This window comes from Molothrus aeneus, chromosome 7, assembly GCF_037042795.1.
Source record: "Molothrus aeneus isolate 106 chromosome 7, BPBGC_Maene_1.0, whole genome shotgun sequence".
NCBI lineage: Eukaryota > Metazoa > Chordata > Aves > Passeriformes > Icteridae > Molothrus > Molothrus aeneus.
In genome coordinates, this window is record NC_089652.1 from 38,505,169 (window position 1) to 38,531,090 (window position 25,922).

A 25,922-nucleotide genomic window follows, 5' to 3' on the forward strand; every position below is an offset into this window, starting at 1 on the left:
GCCTCAGCCATACTGGGAGGCAGAGCAGCAGAGCTGGCACCGTTCAGCACTGGCTCACAGGGTCTCACAGCACCCAGCTTCTCCAGCTCTCTGAAACAGAATTTTGATTTTTTTTCTTCACAGGTTTTATCACCATTTCCAAGTAACATTAAATAACCAGAAGTACAAAAGGTCTGCAAATGGCTTGAAATGGTCTTGCACAGATAAGACAGAGGAGGTGGTAAAAGCTGGAAATCAGTGCTTAAGGACAGATCACCAGCTGCACACATGCCTGGGCCATGGTGGATACATCAAGACTGGCTGTTTCAAACCAGTAACATGGAATCAAGCTTTGTGGGCTCATTAAACAGAGCCAAAGGCATTACAGAGCCAAAAAAAAAAAGGAAAAACAAATATCAACAGACACAGGGCACTCTTCAGCCTTGCAGTGAAAGCACATTACAGTGGGACAGCACCAAAATAGAAAATGTTTTCCAGCCTCTTAATGTTGGGGGCATTTTATCTCAGCAATGCAAGGAGAAGAAAACTCTGCATTGCTTCAGAAACACACTCCATCTGCCCGAAGGTTTACTTGCTCTGCTCAGATAAAGGGAGGGACAGCTGCTGGGACATTTGTGCTCTGGCCTCAGGGAAGGGGGAAAGGACAGTCACCCTGCAGAAAGGGAACACTTCCCAGCTCATTATATTTTCCAGAGACCGTATAAGCAAGAGCATATTTTGAAAACTGAGCTTTGAGTAAGAATTGCACATTTCTTAGAACTCCCACTGCTCTCCATCAGCAAAACATCACTGATATCCCAGCCATCCCAGAGTCCTGCTACTGAGATCATGGCAGTCAGGCCTGAAGGTTTTAAACATCAAAATTATCTGTATTTTCCTTCTCACCTAGCATCACATCTTTTCCAACCCTTCAGGCTGTTGTGTATCACACATGCAGCACAGCTCTTCACCTCTCCCATCACTTGAGGCCACCCAACAGCCAGGCACGCTGTTTGGATGTGCTGACACTGTTTCCAGGAACAGCAACAGTACAGAGCCATTCCCCAGGTCAAAGGACCCATACTTGCCAAACCCATCTTTTGGTTAAAAATCATCAATCCTACAGTTTTGGGAGCACAGGAGCTGCACCACTCCAGTCCTGAGGCCAAGCGGCATCCCTGGCAGCAAAACATGCTCTTAGTGCTGTGGCCACACAGAAGGAGGAAAGGGGAGTTTGGAAGAGAGGAAAACTCACACCCTGCACACAGGTGGGTCACTTACTGCCAGCGTGCTGTCCCCCACGTTCGAGGCAATGAGGCCCTCGATTGTGCCATACTCTGCATCCCTAGAATTGAGCCTCTCCATGTGGTTCTTCTGTATTCTCCGTATGATCAGCACAGCTACTGCAGAAAAAACTATCAACACTACCACAGGAGCCAGGATAACGATGATTAGTGTTTCCATGCTGTAACCTGCAGCTTCTCCTTGAAAGGTTTGCCCTTGGAAAAAAAGGGGGGAAGGGAGAAAGTTTGAAAAGAGAGAAAAAAAATTTTGCAGATTCCCAGAGAAAGTCTTTAAACCCATTAGGACTGGCACCAACCCTGACCTTGGTGCCCACCCAGCGTGACAGAGAGGCTGTGCCACAGCCAGGTGTGAGCACATCTGCACGGAGGATGCACTGCCCGTGGAACAGCACAGCTCCCACCTGCACCGAGCCACTTCTCACAGGCAGTGCCTCCATCCTGACCCCAACCCCACAGTGCCACCCCCTCACTGCCCCACCACACAGACCAGTCCACCCGTGGGCATCAGGTGTGGTGGCCGCAGGCCCCAGGGTGGGGAGCAGGGCACAAAGGCACCCTGTGCCTTCCTTCAGCCAGCACTGGAGCCATCTCTCTCCCAGCACGGCAGATCAAAGCCAACCCCCCTCGTTTGTCAGCATGCACGCCTGCAGAATTCAGCTCTCACCTTTGGAAGAGGGCAGCTGGGCAGTGATGTTCATGTTGCACAGGTGCCCCTGGCAGCACTCCACGGCCTGGTTGGGGGACGGGGGTGTTTTGCAGGTCATTTTCCTTTGCTCATAGACCTGGAAGCAGCCCTTCTGGTAGACCTTGGCCCCGTCATTAATGCTCAGGGAAGCGAAGCAGCGCTGGCCTTGGCACCGATCCCCGTTCCCACAGGAGATGCCTTCACACACACATTCGTAGGGGACCATCTTGAGCTTCCGTTCATCATCTGCAAAAGGGAAGAGCCCAGGAAAAAACATCATCCTGCTCTTAATAGCTTCAGTTAGAGGTAACGAAATCATAAGACAATAAAATCTGCTTAAGGGAAGTGATATTGTTTTCAGGTAGTGCTGAAGAACCACTAAGTAGGAGGTAACGATTCCAATTCAGCTATTTCAGCATGACAAAGATATGCCACAGCAGACACAGAGATCTCTCTCGAGTAAAGTAAAATATAAAACTGAGAAAACCAAGTGACTCCCAGAAAGCCTTTACTCAATGTTTTCCAAAGGCTGTTTGTGAACAGAACAACCAAGAGATCTTCAAATGAACCATTCCTTCCTTTCCATGGCAGTGGAAATAGTATTTCCTTTTCCTGAAGCAAACCTTAAACACACTGCATGTCACAAAAGCTCCACGTGCACACAGCAGTGTAAACCAGATACAGAAGTCACTTTCCAAAGCCAACGGCTCACTGGAGCAACCATGGAAGAGTTACCAAACACCACACTGGAAATTCTGACCCCACACAACACTCACCTTGCCAGCTCGGAGATGGGAACGCCATCACCATCAGTACAGGGAGAATCATAACTCCATCAACCACCCTGGAGCTGCAGAAAGGAGAGACACGAGAGTTCTGTATGCTTCCACTGCTGTCTAAAAGTGCAGCCACCCCAAAAGCAGTGTTTAGCCTTTCATCAGTTCCTTACACAAAACACAACCCAGCGTTGATTGGACTCCTTTTTAACTCTTGTTTCCTAAATAATTTCCTTCACTTATAAAATTCATGCATTTACTGCAACGTCTTTTTAGATTCACAGAGACATCACATGCAACTACCATGTAGGTACAGAAGCTTGTAATAGGGAAATATGAACTCTCCAGTATCAAGCAGGCATGCAATACAGATGATCCATTCTTTGAACCAGCTCCTAGAAAGTTAAATTATTGTTAAACTGAGAAGGTGGTCTGTAAAACTGCATTATCTGGGCTTTGAAGGGAAACAGAGAAGATCTCCACTCAGAATAACTTCTATTAACCAGCAAAAACCAGGGCTGGATGGCAATGGAAAAAGACTGAGATGTATTTAAGGAAGATGCTGCTCTCTGAAGAGCAATTTCACAGTTTAAGTTGCCTCTCCCAGGATTTTCCTTTCAATGGCTCAAGTCCATTTCCCTGCTTCTGAAGACAGGTAACTACACCTAGTGCAACAGTCCTGGCTGATTCCAGCATAAAGCAGAGGCACATGCTCCCTCTAAAACAGGAAATAAAGGAGTGAATTTGCCTTTGTATTTCCAATCTTTGCCATGATACTTGGTCTTCACAAGAAAGTACAGACCACTCTACTCCACTTTTTACTGTGAAACAAGGCTTCTGAAAAGAAACTCTTCTGCAGTTTCTTAGGATTTAGCCCAACAGACCTGGCTGGTGACTCAGAATGGTTTGTCTGTCCTGTGCTGGTTGGCTCCTGCAGGGACTCTCTGGCCTAGGCACATGGAACAAAATGCTCCTTATGTGCAGGTATTTGTCTTCATTTTTCAGATTGAATTCTAATTGAAGCAGATGAAAATTGAAAATAAATCTGATATTGCCATTTTCCTTTCAGATCTCTTCTGTTGTGCCTTTTCAAATCATCAGCACTTCTTAAGTGCTCAGTGATGAAAGCCAAGCCATTACTTCTGTATTTATTTCCAGTAATTGATTCGTCATCAGTTAAAATGATCAGAGATTTCTGACCCAAGTACTCAGTTTTCACCTTCACAGAAAGGCCCAGGCAGCGCTGACCACCTCACCTCCCATTCCAAAGACCCATTCCCCAAGGAAGCTTCCCCCTTGTCCTTGATGCACCCAGGCACCCGTAACCCCTGCTGATACCTGACCCTCAACACTCGAGCTGAACGCGATCAGACAGGGCTAAGCAGCAGGGGCAGGAGCAATCCATGGAGGCAGTCTGAAGCAGAGGAGAGCTATCCCAAGGAACCATCAGCGGCCCAGTGCTCCAGATCAGCTCAAAGGGGTCGGTGCCCTGCTCCCGAGGCAGGCTGGTGTTGGGATCCCTGCTCTGCCTCGGGCAGAACAGCCTGGAGCAGCCCTGGCCCTGTGCCCGCTCACTCAGCTCAGCAAGCCCAGACAGAGGCAGCTCCTGGCACCTGCCTCCTCCTTTGCACACAGGGCACCTCAAAGAGCCAAGGCCACCCCAGGGGCTGCATGGATGGGAGCTCTCCCTCTGGAGAGCCCTTCAGACAGCAGCGACACCCAGCTCAAGGAAAAGGTGCTTTAAAAACACAAAACCTGAGTTCAGCACTGCTGGGCAGCTCCAGAGCTTAGCCAGCAGCACCGGCAGCTCTCGGGCACAGCCAGCTCTCCCAGGCAACTCAGGGCTGCAGCCCCCGGCCCAGGTAAAACCAGCATGGGTTGTTTGGTGCTGGTGGGAGCTGCCCCTCCTCTGACACACCCGGGGCGGCCCCGAGACCCCCATGCCTCCACCCTCCTCACCAGGGCATCCCCCCTTGGCCGCTCCAGCCCCTCTCCTGCCAGAGCTGGCTGAGGGGGAGCCCAGCTCTGCTCTCCAGGGAAGGAGGCTGAGCACACGGACCGGGAGCTGGCCACGGTGTGGGACTGAAGCCACGGGAAGCACGCAGCAGGCCAAACACCAGGAAAACTCTGCCGCTACACGGACTTACCTGGTGTCTTTTCAACCAGTTTATCTGAATTACAAAAACAAAGAAACAAATATACACAAGTATATTTGTACACGTAAGCCCCTGCCCTGTATGTCTCAGGGGGAGGATGAGGATGGCAATCAGACCGACGCCCCCAAAGAGGCAAACAAACCATACTGGACTTTTAAGAGATTTTATGCATTCATACCATGCATGGTCCTCCCAAGGAGAAAAAAAAGCCCAATACTTCCATTTAAACCCTGCTTCTATGAAGCTGCTCTTCCAGCTGTTCATTTTCCCAAAAGGCTCAAGGCATATCTCATCTGCCTTTGCTGAGAAGAGCTGTGCACATGTGCAGCAGCCTGTAACACACCCACCCAGTGTCCTCACCACCAAACCAAGGGCTGCACCCTGTCTGGGCAGCCCGGGACACTCCGGGCTTTTGGCTCACAGCCCTCAGCACAGCCCAGCCACACCGGGTCAGCCGTGCTGGGGGACTGGAGGAGGGAAGGAGCCGGGAGGGAGCCTCTGACCTTTACAAAACACTCATTTTCCCTTAAAAATTATTTGAGAGCGTGAGTTCAAAGATCTTGTTCTCACTGCTTAAAAAAAATTACTTTCCCAAAGCAATTAATGGATGTACATAAGCACCAAAGCCTGGTTCTAGTGACACCAGCAAGCACACCCCTTCCAGTTACTGCTTGTTTAGAGAGAAAGAAAATATACATTTTAAAGTAAGGAACAAAATATTCTTTAATAAATCCCCACAGAAAATAGCTATAGATTTAAAGATCAATGAGATATCCAGTTATGATCTGGTACCTGAATTCACAAGAACTTTTTTCCCAAGGGAAGAGTTGGGATTAAACCCAGATAAATGAAGAGAAATTAACAAGCAACCAGCAAAAATACACAAAAGGTGTTTTCCTTTTGCCATTTGATTGGAGCTTCAGGCCGTGCCCTGTGGAACCGCAGCACAGCAGCAAGAGCCACTAGAGGGCATCGGGAACATGGGCAGGGATCCCAGCGCTCGGGATGCGGGGATCCAGCCATCCCAGCGCGGCATGGATGGAGCTGCCAGCACTCCCTGACACACTCCATACCCACAGAGGGATCCCAGTGCCCTGTGCCACACTCCATACCCACAGAGATCCCAGTGCCCTGTGCCACACCTCATACCCACAGAGGGATGCAGGGATCCAGCCATCCCAGCGCGGCATGGATGGAGCTGCCAGCACTCCCTGACACACCCCATACCCACAGAGGGATCCCAGTGCCCTGTGCCCCACTCCATACCCACAGAGGGATCCCAGTGCCCTGTGCCCCACTCCATACCCACAGAGGGATCCCAGTGCCCTGTGCCCCACTCCATACCCACAGAGGGATCCCAGTGCCCTGTGCCACACTCCATACCCACAGAGGGATCCCAGTGCCCTGTGCCCCACTCCATACCCACAGAGATCCCAGTGCCCCACTCCATACCCACAGAGGGATGCAGGGATCCCAGTGCCCTGTGCCACACTCCATACCCACACAGGGATCCCAGTGCCCTGTGCCACACTCCATACCCACACAGGGATGCAGGGATCCCAGTGCCCTGTGCCACACCTCATACCCACAGAGGGATGCAGGGATCCAGCCATCCCAGCACTGCATGGATGGAGCTGCTAGCACTCCCTGACACACCCCATACCCACAGAGGGATCCCAGTGCCCTGTGCCACACCCCATACCCACAGAGATCCCAGTGCCCTGTGCCACACCCCATACCCACACAGGGATGCAGGGATCCCAGCATCCCATGCCACGCTCCAGATGCAGCACTACTGGACACCACAAGGCAGAGCTGGAGGCAGGACACTGTGTCTGAGCCTCAGCCACATACAGGGAAATGTGGATCATTTGGGTTTAACCTCCTCCTGCAAAAGCACATTATTATTGGAAAACTAGAACTTGCTATTGATAGAAAAGTCTCTTTCAAAGTGGCAGCTCCCAGATTTCCAAACAAACCTGCCATGCAGTGCAGGCAAGGAAGGGACCCTGGCTCCTGGGCAGGCCAGCATCTGCTCCAAGGCCAGCTTTGGATTCTGGAGAAGTCCTTTAAACTGGCTTTGGAAGCCCAAATGAACAATAAGCCAAGGGCAAGGCGGATCAGATGCTTGGTGAAGACACCCAACATAAAACACAACTGGTTCAGGTAAGAGTCTACAGAATCCTTATGCTCTCTGGTCATAAAGTCCCAACACTGCAAAATCCACCCTGAAACCCCAATGCTTGTTCCACCTTCACAGCTAATATTGCTCTCTCCTTTCTTCCTAAGAAAACTGTGTCCTGCCAAATCATTCCTGTATGGCCTTACAGCAATGTGTGCTGAAGTTCTGTACTGGGACTGTCGGGACAGCGGCTGCCAAGAAGCCAGAGGGGAGAGAAGAACCAGTCCAGACAACCTGAAACACCACAAGGACCCCTGCAGGCACTGGCTGCTGGGAAGTGGCCTTTAGTCCCCAGAGCCAGTGCTGAGCACAGACCACAGCAGACACTGAGCCACTAGTGCAGGAACTTCAGGTTGCATTTCATCTCCATATGACACAGACATGGGAACATGAGAGCACTCAGACTTTCCAGATGAGATCAGAAGCACCCAGATATCGCTGACAGTCCCAGTGGCCCCCAGCCAAGAGCCCAAGGGCTGTACATATTTTGCATGTACCTCACCAGATTCCTATCAAAAGAAAACATCCATAATACTGGATCACACTTGTGCCATCCACAACAGCCACACACGAGCTGAATTCATCCACAGCTGTGTCTTCAGAAGGAGCAATGTGCATTTAAAGGCAATAATTCACAGCTTGCTCTTTAATTGAATCTCACACAAAGGAGGTGCAGCCCCCAAGCAGCCCCACAAAGGCATTCCTTGCATCAGAGAGCAACAACCTTGGGCAGCCCTTTCTTATGGTCTAAACCTGGCTGCCAGAATTCAGAAGACTGAAACCAGCCACCAACTCCATTTGGTACCCACCTGCAAATGCACAAGGGACACATCCATGCTTTGCAGCTCCAAAAATCTGTCAAAGTGCCACCCAGAAAGACCAAATGTCTAAGATTCAAGTGACCACAATACAGAAAGAGTGAAGGATGGGATACTGGCTCTTCTGTACTCGTGTACAAAGCAAAATCACAGCACTGCTGAGTAAGAATGAAAACACTACACGAAAGGCAACTACACAGTGTAAAGTGTCCTGGAAGTTTCTCCCAGTCAGTAACTCTGACACATTCACAAAGAGCCAATCCCTTGGTTCTTGTAAGAAAAAGAAAAGGTAGCAGAGCATGAGTGCCATATAGAAATAAAAACAGCCTGCTCCCAGGGAACAGGGACAGGACAAGAGAATTCAGCATCAAGCTGTACCAGTGGAGGCTCAGGCTGCACACTGGGGAAAATTCCCTCACAGAAAGGGTTGTCCAGCCTTGGCACAGGCTGCCTGGCACTGGCCAGGGTAGTGGAGTCCCCATCCCTGGAGAGATTTAGAAGTTGTGCAGATGTGGCACATTGGGTTAGCGGTGGCCTTGGCACTGCTGGAAGAATGATTTGACTTCATGATCTTAGAGGGCTTTTCCAACACAAACCATTCAGAGATTCCACGTGGGCAGCAGAACCTCCCTGTGGCTGCAGGAGGCAGAAGGCACTTGCCCCAGTGTAAAAGCTCAGGCTGTGTGTAGTTGTTGCATCAGTACAGGGGTCTTGGGCAACCCACTGACAGAAGGCTTACTCAAACAATGAAGCAAGCACAGACACTTTTAAATTGCTCTGCAAGTTCCCAGTGCCTTTGAAGACACATGTGTATCTTTCCCTATCGTTTGCTGCCTTGCGGGGTAAATAAATTCACCGGGAGGCAACTGGCAAGGATTAGCATTGCCCTGTGGAACAGCCTTCCCCTGCAGAGCCCGTGTTCAGCAGCATCGCTTAAAAGCCCTCGCTCACCAAGTCCCTGGCTGTGGCTCTCCGATCACAGCACCGCTGGGAGCACCTGCACAGCGAGGTGTGCAGCTCCACATGGGCAAGAGGCAGCACACAATGAACACGGGGGCTTTGCAGGCCCGTGAGCTGCTCAGGGGAATGCTCAGGCTCAGTTTCACCTCACACGAACGAGGTGTGCACAGGTATCTGCTCAAGACACTCAGATACACATGAATTACTGTGGCTTCTCACACATTTCACATACAAACAAAGGTGTTATTTTATTATGCTACACGTTTCCTTGCTGTACAGGTACTCTTACATGGCACACAGACAGCTCCTACCAGAGGAGCATTCTGTAACTACCAGGAAAAAGGCTCCATTACACAGCTGCAAAGTTCCTCGGACACTTTCCCTGTTAGGCACAAGTCATAGCTATAGACAACTTTGAATACCACTCTGCCAAGGCCACTCTAGATGCCCACAAAGTGAGGAAAATCCCCATCAGGGTCTGGTGACTTTATCTGTGCTGAGGCCTTGGGCTTAGGAGGCAAAGGGAGCACCCTGCACAGCCTGCTGCCAGACTGCCACACTTTCCCCTAGAATGGTTCTCTTTCCAAGGACAGTATACTCTCACATCTCAATAAAACTGACAATAAAGATACAAACTCTGTCCAAACAGAACACCTGGATTTATCCAGCAGCCATGAGTAAGTCCCAAAGCACAAACATTTTCAACTGAGAGATTATTGGGAATTGCCTGTAAAAGTTGTTTCTGAATAGTTTAGGTAAAAAAAGATTAAATTAGCCACACAAACCCAAAAGCACCCAGTAACAGTGGCTTCCTTTTGACTTACTCAAAGCCTGCCTCTGGGAGCCCCGGCCTGCTTTGGTGCAGCCAGCAACAGCGTGTCTGTTCCAGCTGTTACCTGCGCCGCGTGTGATGAGGGAGCTCAGGCATTCCGGGGCTGCCCATCTCGCACTGCTCCTGCGGCCTGTCCTGGCAGGGCAACAGAGCGCGGGCACCAGCACTCGGCCCCCTCCCACGGGCACAGCAAGGGCACAGCCAGAGGCACCGGACAGGCTCCTGTCCCCAAAGCCACCAGCCCGCAGTGAGAGCCCAGCGCCAGCCCGGGGCACCCGCAGCACCCCCTGCGCTCCAAATAAACATCGCTCTGCCCCAGAGCTGCGCCGCAATCTCTGCGAGAAACTCCGTGAGATCACTGACTGCTAATCATTTTCAAATGCTTTTCAGCAACTAGTTAAATATTACATAGCTCGCCTGTTCAGAGTTTCTGCAGAACACTCCAGCCAACCAAAACAAACATTTCCAAAAACAAATCTTTGGCTTGGTTATCACCAACAAAAGTCCTATTTTTTCCCTTTAAAAAAAAAAAAAAAGACTGTGTTTTTTTTCCTGGTTCTCCCAGTTTTTCTTTACACAAATTTTAAAAACTCATTTCTTTATTCTGGGTTGCAGAGAAGCCTGGGTCTGATGATGTGCACAGCTTTTAGAGACCATCCCTCACTGGGGCACACCCTGCTGCAAGGTAACAACGTCGTCTAGTTCCTACAAATGCATTAATTAAGCAGCATCTCCCTACAGTCTCAGTGTTTTCACACATGCAGGGGCCTAGAGAGGTGCAAATGCTTTTTCTTCGCAGTCCCTGACGCTATCAGGCCAGATCATTCAGAGCCAAACTCTGGCTGAGGTGAAGGCGCTCCCTCGGCCACAGCACTCCCCAGGTGCCCCCTCAGCTGTGTTGGTATTTCACTCCAGTGAGGACCCTCATTTGCACATCAATAATCCCAGAGAGATCTCGCAGATTTACCCTGGGTAAACCTGAACCTCCAGAGTTATTTTCACAGGGTCATCACCACGAGAATATTCTACTTCTTCCCTTTAGCCCAAGCATCCTACCCTGAGTACAGTTTGGGGTATTTTAATAAAAATTAGCCAAAACTTTTTTTTTTTAAATCCATTTCATTGCATTATCAGAATAATACAATGGTAGCATGACTCAGCAAACACAGCCACTAGTTAACATAGAACCATCAAAGCTGGAAATATTATAAACATATACATATTTTTATTTGTGTATATACATAAATCTATAAACCTGAGCAGGGCAGGGGCAGGAGAGGGGCAGAGGAACACAGTACATGGCACGGGTACTGAGGAGGGACAGGAGAGCCTGGCTTCACACCTCCAGCTCACTGCTGAGGGATTAAACTGGCATTAGAGCAGCATTCTTCAGGAGTGATGGGCTGCTACAAAGTCGGAAAGGTTAAGGGACACGGCAAAGTCAGGTGTTCATTCTGCACCCCACTTACAGCTTAACTGCTCCTAGCCTCAGCCAGCCAAAGAAAATTAACCAACATTTATAGAGCAATCGGACTGAGAACAGCAGCTCCTGACACTCCATAGGCACATGGCATGAAACAGCATTTGCTCTCAGCAGAGCATCTCATTAACCATTGCTCTGGAGTCCAGAAAACTGAACGCAATTAGCAATCCCAAGAAGAAGGAAACCCCTGCTGCACAAGAAAGTCAAATCTTCAGAGATTATACTAGACCACCCCAGAATTTTAGCAGCACTGTTCTACAGTTTGGTCTTGCCTGCTTGGACAGGCCAGAGCCACATTATTCTGTGCTTAAATCCAACACACAAACAAAGCAGGTCCTGCTCCAGCCCTGGTGCTCCTCAGCCTCCCCTCTCCCCCCTCTCCCAGCAGCAGGCGTGTACAGAGCCTCATGAAACCCAGCAACAACAGTGAGGGGCACCCACCGTTAAGGGCAATGTAACCCAAAGCTGACTTGAAGAAGACAGTAAGGTGAAGACCAGCTCAGGCTTTTCTCCGTCTTGAACCTTCCAGTGGTATTTCTGTTCTTCCCACATCAGCAACATTACCCTCAGTGCTGCAGTTCTCAGCTTTACCCTGTTCTCTGCCTCCACCGTGATCCTCTCCCTCAAAGCATCCTGCAAGCTGTCCCCCTTTCTCACCTGAGGCTTCATGCGGCACCACAGCCTCCACCACAGGTCTCTGTTCCGCTCACATCTTACCTGTGGCAGCCTCACCTCGGACACTGATCCATCTAACATTCAGGCCTAAAACAGCTCGAGAACTTCACAAGTCACTTTGTCCTGGCATTCCTCAGCTGCTCTTACAGCTGTGTCTACTTTGAGCTCTCAGGCAAACCAACCCTCGTGTTCCCCCGGTACAGGAGCTCCCCATCACTGTCCCAGCTGATGTCCATCCCTGCCTGCTATGCACCCCTCAGTCCAACCACCAGGCACCTGGTCACCTCTCCAAACACCAAATGTGTCACAATTATACACAATTCTGACTCTTCTTTCCAGAGCTGTTTCAAGAATTCCCTTTCCACCTATTTAGCTGTATGCTGTCAAACTCATACATCTCACGTGGCCTTGCCAAGCTTGACTGTAGTCGCAGATCTTCTGAAAACCATTCCATGGATTCATACAGGCTTTTGGTTTAATTGCTGCAGAAGCCAACAGCAGCCAGTCTCATCCCTGTTTAACAGCTAAATTCCTATGGCTGACCTCACGCACACTCAGCTGCAGATGTGAAGCACAATGAAAGCTAGAGCTCTCCTTTGGGACCAGTCTGGCTTTGGAGCTCTGCACAGACTGCCCGAGAGCACCACACCTACCAGCAGCTGGGAACAAGGCCACACTCACCATTCCAGGGAGCTTATGGCACATATCCAGCGGCTATTTCCAAGGCCCAACATCTCTGCACAGAGCACCCAGCCACGACTGGAAATGCGACACACTGAGGACAGAGAGTCAAAGACCACCTTCACCAACTGTTCCTGAACACAGTAAGCACCCAAACCTGCTTTGGGCCAACAGCCCTCCTCACCCTTAGGCTGTGATGGAGGAAGGGATCACTCTGAATAGGACACAAGGCAGCTCTTGCTCACACACAGACCATTCCACTCTTTCTCAAACAACATCAAGTCATTTTCATCAGAGGAAAACTCAACCTTAAGGAGTAAATGTACTTCCCACAAATAACCTGCTATACAAACTGTTCCTACAAAGGGTCAAAAAGCACTGAAGCGCTGTCAAAGGCATGAGGAAATAAATTTTGGATACTCTGGATAGTAACTGTCACCAACCTGTCAGCCAGATAATGCTGAAGGAAAGGACCAACAGTCAGTACAAAAAGGTTTCCATGTCCCTACCACTCACGGCTCAGTGGAAAATGGAAAGCCAGGTTGGCCAACAAGGCCAGATCTGACTTCACAGAAACCTTCAGCATTTTCACTCATCTTCTGGCCACAAGACAGACTCTTCTGGGTTTCATGCTCTAAAGCTTTCCACTCAAAAAGCAGCATCAAAACTCTATCCCAGGTTCTCACCAGCATAGCTCTAATTGTGAGTGCTCTGAAGTTAGCAGGAACACAGCTGCAGAGAGAAAGCAGAAGCTGCCATGTCTGCCTGTGAGCATTCAGTTAGGCCAGGAACCATCTGAACTTCAGCTGGACTAGACACTAAGAAAACCACAATAAAATGGACTGAGGCATCCAAAATTATTCACAGAAAATAGGCCAGACCAGGCATGAAAACATCTGGGCTTGGCTTGAGTCATGAACCACATGAGCAAGACACCCCACTGCTGCCTGCGGGCCCAAGTGAGGAATGTGAGCAGCACAAAGGTAGGCAGAGCAGTCTCCCACACCCAGATTCCCTTTCTGCATCTTCCTCCACCAAACATGCAACAGACCCTTTATTCTGACATGTCTTGCACATCCCAGTCCAGTGGGATCTCCAAGGATGGTATTTCTGGGACATCAGGTAAGGCATACACGACCACAGCTGGTCAGCCAGCCAGCTCCAGGCACGTATTCCCACTTCTGAGACAAAAACAAGGCCAAAAAGGGTTAAACCATTCCAATCCTGGCACGCATGTCCAGCTGGCCAACACTGTACACGCTCCAAGGATCCCTTACCCTGCTACACCAACACACACCAGCTCCCCCTGCCCCTCCCACCCTCATCCCAGTAACTTACACAAACTGATGAGGACAAGATTATCCCAGCTGTAAGCAGCAAACAGCCAAGACCTCATATACCAGAAGGACTGCAGCAGCTCAGCTCCCGTGTCCCTCAATGAGTCAGTGTCAGCACTCTTCCCTTTCAGCTTTACAGCATTGAGGCAAGTGAAGGGAGCATTCTCACCAGAACTGCTCTCTGAGGCCAGAAAGCCCCAAAGGACTCTATGCCACGGTGGGAAAGACAGGGATGGGCCACTGACCAAAAACTGTTACTGCCTAGACTCAGTAATGAAAGAGGGGGAAAAGCAAAGATTAAGGAGGAAGTCAGCAGAACTTCAGTGATTAATTAAAAATAATCTGCTCATACATTTTGGAAATAAGCCTGACAGGACAAACAGGTATGAAAGAGACACAGGACACAGTATATTCATGCACTTAATATAACACAGAAAATGGACAGACTATTATACATATAACCTATGGACTAATCCAGGAAATCCCTTTTCTGGCCACCACATGTACTCCTAACATGCATTTCAGCACTCTTACTTCAGAGTGGATTGACCTGGGTCCCCTCACTGGAAGGTGCTACCACATATGGCTCCAAGCTGCCCAGCAGAGGCTGAGAAGATGACACCCACATTTCAGGACAGAGCACATTTGCCATACACCAGGAACAGAGCTTGCAGCTTAGTCTCCCTCCAGAACAAATCCAGCATACACATGCCCAAAACCACTCTGCAACTCACAATAAATGGAGCTCCTGGCAGGGACAAGCTTCAAAGAACCACTGGTGCTCCAAGACAGAGGCTCAATGTGGTAAGAGGCACAGAGCCACCCAACCCCAGAAGCGTGTTTGACCAACAGCCCCTCAGCTCTGCATCCCCAAAACCCAGAGGCAGCTGCTGAGGGCAAGCAGGATGCCAAGAGGGGTGAGAATTAACTTTTCACAGGAAAAGGGGGGGTGTCCCTGCTCAAGTCAGAGCTCAGGGCCACGGTGGTGCCCCACAGCTGGCACCGGGCACTGCCAGCCCAGGACTGCTTTCCAGGGACAGCCCTGCCTCCTCAGCACTGCTCACTCCATTAATGAGGGTTTTATCTCTCCCTTTTCCTGTCAGCTCAGATCCAGACAGGCTGACTCTGTTAACATTAGAATGCTTATTTTTCCCCTATCCACAATCTCCAAGCCAAAACAACATCTGGAACTTCAGCCTGCCATACAAAGAGAGACAGATTATAACTGGAAAAAGCTACACATCAGCTTCCCAAGCTTTATACGTTTCTGCTTTTATCTGAACTTCCCACATGTACCTTCCAAACAGCTCCACAGGGAGAAGAACTGATTCCTTCATAGAGACTCCCAAACACAATGTAAGGCCCCTTCCATTTCAGATTATCAGAAAAATAACAGGAGCAAAACTGATAGGAAAGTTTAGAGTAAGAATTTACCATCTGCTCTTTGCACAAAAGAGAGGTGACATACCAGTGACCTAGAAAAGGAAATTAAACAAAGAATATTACTTTTGTGTGTTACTTGATAAAGTAATGGAAGAAAAACCTGGCGCCATTTCAGACTACATAAAGGTCCTTCTTTAACAGACAGCTGTCTCCAGTGTCATTTAAGTGTGCTTTTTGCTTAGATCATGGTCAATGAATCATGAAAATCAATACAGATGGAAAACATAAAACCACGCTGCAGACGGGCTCAGCAGTGGAGCATGTACCAACTAGCACCAGCCTCGGCTGGAGAGGGACGTGCCAAATAAACACAGACTAGTTTTTCCAACAACATTTATTTAACTCTTAGTAGTTAATTAACAGAAGTCATGACTACTGGTTATTTTCTAACCAGGCATCCCACTGCAGTTGCACACGCCAGGCTCACCACCCGAGCTCTGCCCTGCGGCTGCCGGCGCTCCCAGCCTCGCCCACAGCTGCCCCCGGCCCAGCTCCGAGATCAGGGACAGCCTCGCCCACAGCTGCCCCCGGCCCAGCTCGGAGATCAGGGACAGCCTCGCCCACAGCTGCCCCCGGCCCAGCTCGGTGATCAGGGACAGCCTCGCCCACAGCTGCCCCCGGCCCAGCTCGGAGATCAGGGACAGCCTCGCCCACAGCTGCCCCCGGCCCAGCTCGGTGATCAGGGACAGCCTCGCCCACAGCTGCCCCCGGCCCAGCTCGGAGATCAGGGACAGCCTCGCCCACAGCTGCCCCCGGCCCAGCTCGGAGATCAGGGACAGGCTCGCCCACAGCTGCCCCCGGCCCAGCTCGGAGATCAGGGACAGCCTCGCCCACAGCTGCCCCCGGCCCAGCTCGGAGATCAGGGACAGCCTCGCCCACAGCTGCCCCCGGCCCAGCTCGGTGATCAGGGACAGCCTCGCCCACAGCTGCCCCCGGCCCAGCTCGGTGATCAGGGACAGCCTCGCCCACAGCTGCCCCCGGCCCAGCTCGGAGATCAGGGACCGCAGGGCCAGGCCATGGTGGCCGAGTTGCTCTCCAGAGCAGCCCAGCTCCGCTGTCCCGCTCTCCTCCGCTGGCAGCAGCTCCGTGTCCCCAGCCGCCCGCCTCGGCCAGCCTGCTGGGCCAGCCCTGCCCCACGGCCACGCTGCTGTGCTGCCTGCTAAGCAACCAACGCTCTCGGAGCAGGAATTCTCATTTCCCAGCCCCCCTGGACCAGTTACCCCACTGCTGGTCCGGGCTGCAGGAAGCTGCCGTGCTGCTGCCAATCGCAGTATTATTTTCAGCTGACAATCATGTAAAACCAATTTGAATGGCCAAAGCAGAGTGAAGTGTATGTTTTCAGGAACAAACAAAACAAGTGTCATGGGTTTCTGTGCCTAGCATCAGAGTTTTAACATAACACAGAGTAGAACCCAATTAAAATAGTTCTCGTTGAACGGAATCGGCCGTGTTGCAAGTGGAAGGACAGAGAGCCAACCTCACATTGTACCAATGCTTTGACAGTCTCATAGCAATGACCATCAGTTCAAACACGCAGCTCATGCCAACTCCAGTGAAGCAACAGCAGCATAAGCTCAAAATGGTAATTTGCTGCTGAATACAGACAGAAACTCTGTGCAACACTCAGAAATTAGTCATGTTTTAGCAGATTTTTGCTTTGCACCCAGCTGTTGCTTGTTCACAAGGCACCTACTCACATATTAGCCATTTTCCCTCTGAAAAGCAGGATTAACTCACAGCAATAGTACTCAGCAGCAATGACACTTGGCCTGCCCAGCCCCTGTCCCCGCGGGTCCCCAGCCTGCCCGGCAGCAGCCAGGCACTCCAAAGGAAGCTGAGCAGTGCCAGCAAACAAGCAGATCTGAGCTGAATAAACTAATTCTCTACCAATGTTTTTAATACATTATTTTTCTGACAGTAGGCTGAAAAAAATTACTAAATCATCTCCAAAACCCTCAGAACTAACTGAATAATATGAACTCACTTGACAGTATGAGCTGGTAAAAACAGAAGTCACCCCTACTGATGTGCACAGCCCTTTGGGAACATTCACCACCAACACGGACGAGTTCCTTTGTACCAGAGCTTTCCCACTGAGGGCTGATGGCAAGGACTTCCCTCGTGTCCCTGTCACCATTTTCAGGACAGATCATCTGTCCCCATGGCTTCCCAGAGCAAAGATAATCACAATCTGGGCTAGCAGAGTTTGAAGCTAAAACCAGTGAGTCGCTATTGTGTGAACTTGGTTATTGGTCGGGTTTGTTTCTCATGAAGAGATATTTATGCAGTCAAACAAAATCCGCTCTGCCTAGCATTTCCCTGAACCCCAAGAGCACTGCAGCAGCATTCTCTCAATACCCATTGCATGACCATGCAGGAAACTGAACTGCAGCTACCTACACGAGTTACACCACTGAACTACTTAACCAAGAAAAGCACTTCCATCTCATCTCTTTCTGTTCCCATTCTTAACACCATGATCATTTCCACTCACTCCAAGCTCCTCAAAGTGATCATTTGGGGAAGACAAGGGTTGCTGGACACCAGTCAACACTGACCTACTGATACAAACACACTGCTGCAAGAAACCCTTCTAACAACTGAGCTTTAGCCAAGAACTCTGCTAAGAGATGACTCCTCTGCTCAGAGGAGCAGCTGCTCAGAGACACCTATTTTTGGACCTGCTACTGTACATTACCTCGTCCAGCAGCAATAAACCCCACATGTCCGTGCAGCACTCAGTGCTCTGCTCCCGAGCTCTGGAGCCCTGCCACTGTCCCACCTCCACGCACCCAGGGGCAGGCAAGCTCCTCTCAGCACCACGGGAAAGCCTGGAGCACAAGGCCGGTCTTGTCCGCAAATTGGAACACGAATTCCAAGCAGAGGCTCTGCTCCATGGTCTGTATTTGACCAAACAACACAGCCTCAGCTCACCTGCCACCAGGTGAGGAGGACAGGGCGGGAGATGTTTGGACAGCTCTGCTGTCACCCCTGCAAAGGCCTGAGATGTCACTGCACCATGACAGAGCTACCAGCAGCACCAGCTTGGAGCAGGCAGAACAAGCCACAGAAAAACCCCAAAAACACCGAGTTCCCACAGCAGGGCTACAAAGAAATCAAACAGCTTCAAAATAATTCTGTGGTAAACCGCCCAGGGGCAGAGTTGCCAAACTAGCAATTCTAGGGAGGGCTGGACAAGCCAGAGCTCTCTGCAGGTCTGCACGGCTCCCTGGGAGAAAGCAACCCCCTGGCCACCCGAAAATCCGGCCAGGCTGCACAAGCTGCTCCCAGCAAGGAGCACCACACTGACTTCAGCACCGCTTGGAGCATTTCACTCCACTTGAGCAGGGATGTACTTGGGATGGAACTTTCTTTGGTCTGCTACCAGGAAAAAAACAGCTACAGAAATGAAAAATAAACCCAACTGAGTAATTGTGTGAGCATAATGATTCAAAATTCAAAGTTTAAAACAAACAAAACAAAAAAATTCCCCACAACCCACACACTCGGAATTTTACCTGGTTACCTGAAATTTTCAAAACAGCATTTTACATTGGTATGGGTGGAATATTCATTTCAGGTTTTGCTGCTTCCAAGTTGATCAAGGTGATTTAAGTCAGGAAGTTGAGAACAATTTAAATAACCAATTTTAGATCTGACTTTGTACTTATTTTTTTTCTTTTGTAAGAAGGGTTTAATTGTTGTTGAAGACAAATGAACATCTTGTTAAGACTAACTAAATAGTCTTTAAAGACCGTTTCCCTCTCCATCCCTCTACTCCAACACCCAGAAACTCAGGTCCCCATTTTTTATGGAAAAGGATACATTTGTTTTGATTCTTCACTCTTATAAATACAATACTTTAATGTTTATTTTTAATTGGAGAACAGGTCTCAGTGGCCTGACTGTGCTAATAATGTAAGAAAAATGATCAAGGCCTTTTGCAAGTCAGGCCCATTACGAGCCAAGGACACAGGAGCTGCAGCCCCCGAGCTGAGCCAGGCAGAGCCAGCACGGTGAGCCTGCCGGGGTGACCGGGGCAGGGGAGACAGGAGCAGCCTGAGTCTCAGCTCCTGGATCTGCTGTGCTGCTTTTGGGAGCCCCTGGGCACGGCCCCCCCAGCCCACGCACTGCCATGACAGTGTGGAAGGTCTGAAACACCCTCTGAAGATCTCTGACCTGTTAGATGGGAGGGAGTGTTTAACCACCTTTAAACACTCCTCATGATGCAGCTGGGCTGAGCATTTAACAGGCTTTATTTAGCATTTACTATGGGGTTTTATGAAAAACAAGTAAACAAAAATACAAATTAAAGTCAACCCAAAACAGTTCAGCCATTTAAAGTAATTTTAACTTTTATACTCCAGACGCACAACCCCAAAGGTGCTGCCTGTTTCTGCACAGCCTTCAGGGGAGAGTCAGCTCAGCAATGAAAATCTCATGGATTCCTCAAATCTTTCCAAAAAGATTTGTTCTAAGTCTAATTTAGTCTAAGTTTTAGCTTGCTAGTTCGTAATTCAGAATTAAATCAGATGCTATTTTTTTGCATGTTTTACATGGAAAATATTTACTTTGTTCCTTTACTGTATTTAAACATCTTAAATTACTTTAACAGAGAAGACATGCTCTTCATGGGTTTTTTGTTTGTTTGTTTTGTACGAAAGTAGCCTTTCAAGATCAGAGAATCAACAGAATCTCCCCGTAAGATCAGATACTCAAATATTTCCTTGGTGTCTAAGTAACTGACCAGCTATTACAGCAGAAAACCCACCTCCATGCTCAGCTCTAACTCATATTGGCCATACAAGCCTCTTTCCTTTGGCCTTGGTTTGCTTCTTGACACAGTAGCTACTCAAGACCCATAATTATGTCCCAAAAAGAAGGTAACACATTAAGCACTTTTTTCCTCCAGCTGTGGTCCTAAGAACAATTTGGGTAAAACCTGCAAGCTGCACCAAGCTGTCAGCTAACACACTCACAGGTGCCTTTCAAACAATTGTGACATTCAACTGTTTTTGGCTTGTCCAACATTCATTTTTTAATTAATATGCCTTTATGAACTCAAGTTCAGAAGAATCCCTCTTTCATATACAACCAAACACACCTGTGGGACTGAAACAAGATCAACCATGTCAAAAAGCCCAAAGATTTTTGGAAGACTATTTCAGAACTTGGAGAAAAAGCCCCACATTTGGTATCCTTTCCCACTGCTGGCACACCGACCCCTCAGAGACTTCACTTACAGCCTCTGGGTCACTGCTGTTTGTGGCTTTGGTCTGGGTTCACATGCCTTCGTGTCCACACTGGCCAGCAGCTCAGAACAAACCTTTTCTAGGCCCACTCCGGCTGGTCTGGGTGAGCCTTGCCCCTCTGTGCTCTCCAGCCCTTGTCCCTGCACTGGGACAAGCCACACCCGGGAGCAGAGCCCTGCCGCTGCCTACAGGGGCAGCTGTGAAACCACAGTCCCACCCTGGCAACTTCTCAGGCCAGGCCATCCCAAGGCAGACACAGCAATCCTTTGCCATCACACTTCTCCTCGCTTGCCAGCAAGGAGCTTGCCACCGCAGCGAGAGCGAGCTGTGGTCACCCGAGCAAGGCAGCCCACCCGAGACCTCACTGCTGTGTTTCCAGGCGCTGTTTCATCCACTCTCAGCACAAGAAGCATGTGCAGAGGTGAACAGCACCAGCTGACAGCAGTAACTTACGCTGTCAGACACTTGGCCACACGCCTGGCCCTTTGCCATTCCCTCCTCTGATGGAGCCCCACAGAGTGTCCCTGAGTGCCCCTCTTCCACACTGCACCCCCAGTTACTTGTACCTGTAATGGGGGCCAAACACCATCTTGGTTCTCCAGAACTCTCCTTTAGGAGACCCTACAGCAGAGACCACCTTCACTCCCAGCACAGGGGCTCTTCACCCCATAAACCTTGCAGCCCCAGGGCCACTTTCAGCTCACAGGCATGTGAATTCCTACCAGGAGGCAGCCAAAAGCTCTGCACGAGGCTCCTTCCCTCCGCAGGAAAACAAGGATTTGCCAATTTGTTTTGCTCCAGTCACCCAGTGGCACACACACCCCTGAAGATGCTCCTCTTCCCAGATTTCCATCACAGACAGGAAAACTGTGAATCTCTGTCTTCAAGGAGAGAACCTGTTGATGTTTTCACTCGGGTCTCAAAAGAGCCACCAAGTACCAGGAGACAAACACGGCAGACTTTCCAAAGCTGCCAGGAACAGTTCTCACTATTCCTCACAGGAGCAGTGCAGGCTGTCACGGAAACTTGCTGGGGCCACACAGGAGTGATGCTGCAGAGCAAGAGCAATGGTGACAGAACCCCGTGCAGAGGAACAGCGGCCTCTGAATTGCACCCACTTCACATCAGGCTCAAAATACAAGCGACTCTCAAAATGCCTTTCTTCTGCCTCCATCTGCCACTGCGTTGCTGTGCTGTGGCTCTATGGACCCAGCCTTGTGGAACAGCTTCCAGTTAATTCACCTTTTCCATTTGCTTTAGTCCACTCCCCAGAGCTCCATATCCAGTAGATATTTATTTTAAAGCTAAGCCAAAACCATTCAAACGCTAACACTTCAGGGCCTTCAATACTCCTGGTTGCACACAGTAGGGCCTCTTTTAGAATAAAGAGCGTCCACTTTGGGAACTAAACCAACATAATTATAATTGGGCTGCATGTCAAAGTTTTACAAATCCCCAGACTGGAAATAAAGTAGGTTTTACTCCTCACAGATCCTTTGTTACAGAAGGCATAAAACCGCACTGCAGCCTCAGGAACACCAATTCCTCCCCAGAGCCCAGCAACTGTGTAAGAAAACTGAGCTTCAAAATCCAGTTTGCTGTTCTGGCTCCTCACTGCATGGCATTCTGGCTTTCCTAATGGAGAAACAAGACAAAGTTCCCTCAAAATCCTGGACACTGTTCCACATGAAAGTCCAATACATATTTTCTTTGAATGTCTAAACAATGTCCAGGATCAAATCCCAACCAAAAAGATGAAGTCAAGGACTTTTCCAGTCATTAAAACATGCCATTTTTGCATCAGGCATGGAAATACCATATTTCTTTCGGACTTCTGATGGTGTTTAGGTTTTTATTTCCATAATTTAGGAACAGCCATATTGATTTACTCATTCTTCAAAATATTACTCGTGTCATAAGGAAGCTGTATGAAGGGAAAGGAATAAACAGGTTCAGATTTTAGAGCAGGTTTTGCAGAACAACCATGCCCAGGTTTGCTTTAGGGGTATGACACGAGTCTTACAAATGTGCAAAATATCTACACCAAGACAGAAAAAACACCCTATTGTTTCGGCAAGCTGGGACATGTTACTCAGATTATTCTCCGCTGGAGGTTGATGCAAACATGCCAGGTCCACAAACACACACAAAAGTGTCTACGTGGCATTTCTGGCACATTTGTAAAGGCCCAACTGACAACCAACTAATGTGGGAGAGCAAAAGCCATGCCAAGGAGTCGCTGAAGAATTTAAGAAGTGCACAGGCTCAAGGGCAGGCCCCATGAGAGCAGAGATGGAGGAGAGGCCAAGGAAGCCAGCAGCCCCCTCCCAGCCACGCCGTCACAGCACACGGCCTGGGGAGCTGAGGTGGGGCAGCACAGCCCACCTTGCTGAGCAGCCTCTTAGGTGGAGCTTTTTCTTCTATCCCAGTGGCTTGAAATAACTCGAATGTTTCTTTCTGGACAGAGACGGTTCAAATTATGCAAAGAAGCTGGAGGACAGCCAAGACTCAAAGGCTTTAACCTTGATCCCAACCACAAAGATGCACCTCTGCTCTCACAGACGGGCGTTTGCCAGCTGGTCTGGGCACAAAGCGCTGCCCAGCTGAGCTAAAGGGAGGGAACAAGACATCAAAGCGAGATCCTGTGCTCCTCTGGCAGGGAGGACAGCTCCCGAGCCCAGAGATAAGCAGAGATGGTCCCACACCACATACACACCTTGCCACCCCTAACGAAGGAAAACGGGTGGAGTAAAAAGGTGCTTGCATGGCAATTTTCATCATCATTTCATTTAGACTCAGGATCTAGACAGGTTTTGCAACTCAGTCCAAAAATAAAGGTCAAGTGGAATAAAAGTTACTTAGATCAACACTCAATATGTAAGAATGCACGTCCAGAAAAGAATTTCCTATGTTTTTCAAGTATTTATTTTTCTATTATAATCACAATTCCAAAGAGAACACACCCCTCCGTTTTGTTGTGGTTTTTTTTTTAATTCACAAGGATCAGTATTTTTTTCATGTGCTAAGGGTACATGTCAAACCCTCTTTTTTATCATTTAACTTGAGCCAGTATTTAGAAGTCAAATTAAAAATAGTCTTTTTTTAAATGCACAACTTATTGTAATTCCACTCCTAAGGAGATAGGAATTTGTTAGTTTAACACTCAGACTGGTGCACTACAAGTTGTACATGTTTTTGCTCTGACAACAGAAAATGAGAAGTAGAACACAGTGTAATCCTACAAGACTGACTGCCACAAACTCCACTGCCAAATCATCCTCCTGATCCTGAAATCAGCTGGACTTGTCCTTTTCTTCTTCTTTTTTTTCCCCACTGGTTCCACTTACATTTATCATTCTGTGCACATACTTTTATATCTCTATCTTTATTGCCAGTTAGTCTTTAAGTTCTATTCAGCACCTTCTGGAGAACGGAAAATTTTTATTCTCTATGTTGTTTATCACTCCAGCCTGGGATTTGCCCAGCCCATGCCATCAAAGTTGATGTTTTAGCAGGCTGCTACCCACAACTGCAGCTGCAGCAAGCAGTTTACTCTCCAGCAGCAGTGAGGGCTGCAATTAAATGGATTTAAAAAAAAATAAAATTACTCCTTATGAAGTCAAGACGAGTTTTAATGTTCAGTACAAACCTGCAGCATGGACACAGCTTTAACCAATAAGCAACCTGCAGCGTATCACCTATCTCTTCTCTAACATAAGAGTATCATAACATAATATGATACAATTGATATTCTCTTAAATCAAACCATTACCTTTTCATTTTGTTTTCACTTTTAAAATTCAGCCTTAAAATTGCTTTAATTGTTGCAGTCCTCCCACACAAATACAAGAGACAAGTTTATTGCAATGGAGAGCCCTAAATAGCACAGTCTGGTTTAGGCTGACTAATACAAACACACATTTTGTTTAATTTTACATTTGTTCCTAGGGAGATCTTGCTCTCATTCCTCTCCCTCGTGTTGCACAGCACCTGACAGCACAGGACACCACCCGCCCGGCGGGCTGAGCAGCGTGGGCAGCTCTGGCTCCACGTGTGGCAGCTCGGGGGACAGGCTGGCCACTGCTGTCGCCGTCCTGCGGAGAAGGGAGGGCAGGCAGGCCTGTGGGACCGCCACAAACGTGCATCCGAGCACATCCTGGTGTCACAGCCAGGGCCAAGAGCAAGCCGGCAGCAAGGAGACCGCAGGGGCTCTCCCTGGGGAGCAGAGCACAGCAGGTCCAAGGCACACCGAACACGCCCGTGGTGCACCCAAGCAAGGCACCAGCCTTCACAAACACTCCGAGGCAGCTCACAGCCCTCTGCATCTGCTCAGCCACTCGCCCTCAGAAATCCCTCCTTAGCACCAGCACAAGAAAAATACCTGGGAATTAACCTGGGTTAGAAATAACCTGGCACAGGCAGACTAAGTTTTAACCAAATGAATGCCTTATCCAGTGTATCAGATGGCCAGAGACGCCAGAACAGGAAAAAGAACAGCACATGGAGAAGTAGGACTACTCACTCCCCTGCCATTAGTAGCCGGCAAAAAGGTTTGCGCAACCACAGCCCCAGGTGCCTCAAACCACGGAGCCAGGAACCCCAAGGCATTCGCGGGGAGGGCTGGAGGGGCCTGCTGGGGCACACCGACTCCTGAAAGCAGGGCTCAGCAGGTTCCAGGACTTCAAAGGGAAGCCACTTGTAGGCTGGGAGCTATCCGCGCAGCCAAAGGCGGCTGGGCTGGCGGGGCTGCCAGCCCGCTCCTGCTGTCACAGGAGCCTCGCCAGCAGAACAGCAGGCCCGCGATTACAAGAGGGCTTTGCTGGCCTCTCCTCTGCAGCTCATTAGCACAGGTAAGGTCTGCAGTCAGAACAACAAAGTCCCGACCTCCAGTGAGCACAGCTCACTACGACTGCTCTGCAAGACAAGGAACAGCTCCTCCTACCAGCTTCCATTCAACAGCATGACCAGCTTAGCATGCTGAGAAGGAACGTTCCAGGCACTCGGGACAGAAGGCTAAGTGCTGCAGCAACACATCTTCTGTAAAAAGGCCCAGATAACAGCTTTTGGTGTTCCCCCTCACAATCTCCTATCTCCATCTTGGTCATTTCAGACAACAGAAATTACTCCAAAGGCAGCCTTGGACAATCACCAAAATGGATGTCTTGGTTTTAATAAGTTTTTCTTAACAAAGCCAAAGCCTTCCTTTCCCTAAAGCAGACTGGAGTTACTCTACAACAGGCTCCAGACACTTTCAGACCCGTCTTTCCAGCAGCATCATAGGCAGGGAACAGTGACTTAGTGTGACCCTCCAGGAGTGTTTCAGAAGGGGGGATGCAGGGACAACAGGACTTCTGGGGTG

The 25,922-nt window shown here is 49.3% G+C and overlaps 1 protein-coding gene across 2 annotated transcripts in view; it reads right to left on the reverse strand.

The window, feature by feature from the left end:
* Positions 1 to 25,922, reverse strand: part of ACVR1 (activin A receptor type 1) — a 45,779-nt gene that overhangs the window by 15,130 nt on the left and 4,727 nt on the right. For both annotated transcript variants that reach the window (XM_066553515.1, XM_066553516.1), the window contains exons 2-4: positions 2,745 to 2,818; positions 1,948 to 2,214; positions 1,261 to 1,478 (exon numbers count right to left, since the gene is read on the reverse strand). In XM_066553515.1, coding sequence (XP_066409612.1) covers positions 1,261 to 1,478; positions 1,948 to 2,214; positions 2,745 to 2,796 — 537 coding nt within the window. In that variant the 5' untranslated portion in view covers positions 2,797 to 2,818. The remainder of the gene's footprint in view (positions 1 to 1,260; positions 1,479 to 1,947; positions 2,215 to 2,744; positions 2,819 to 25,922) is intronic.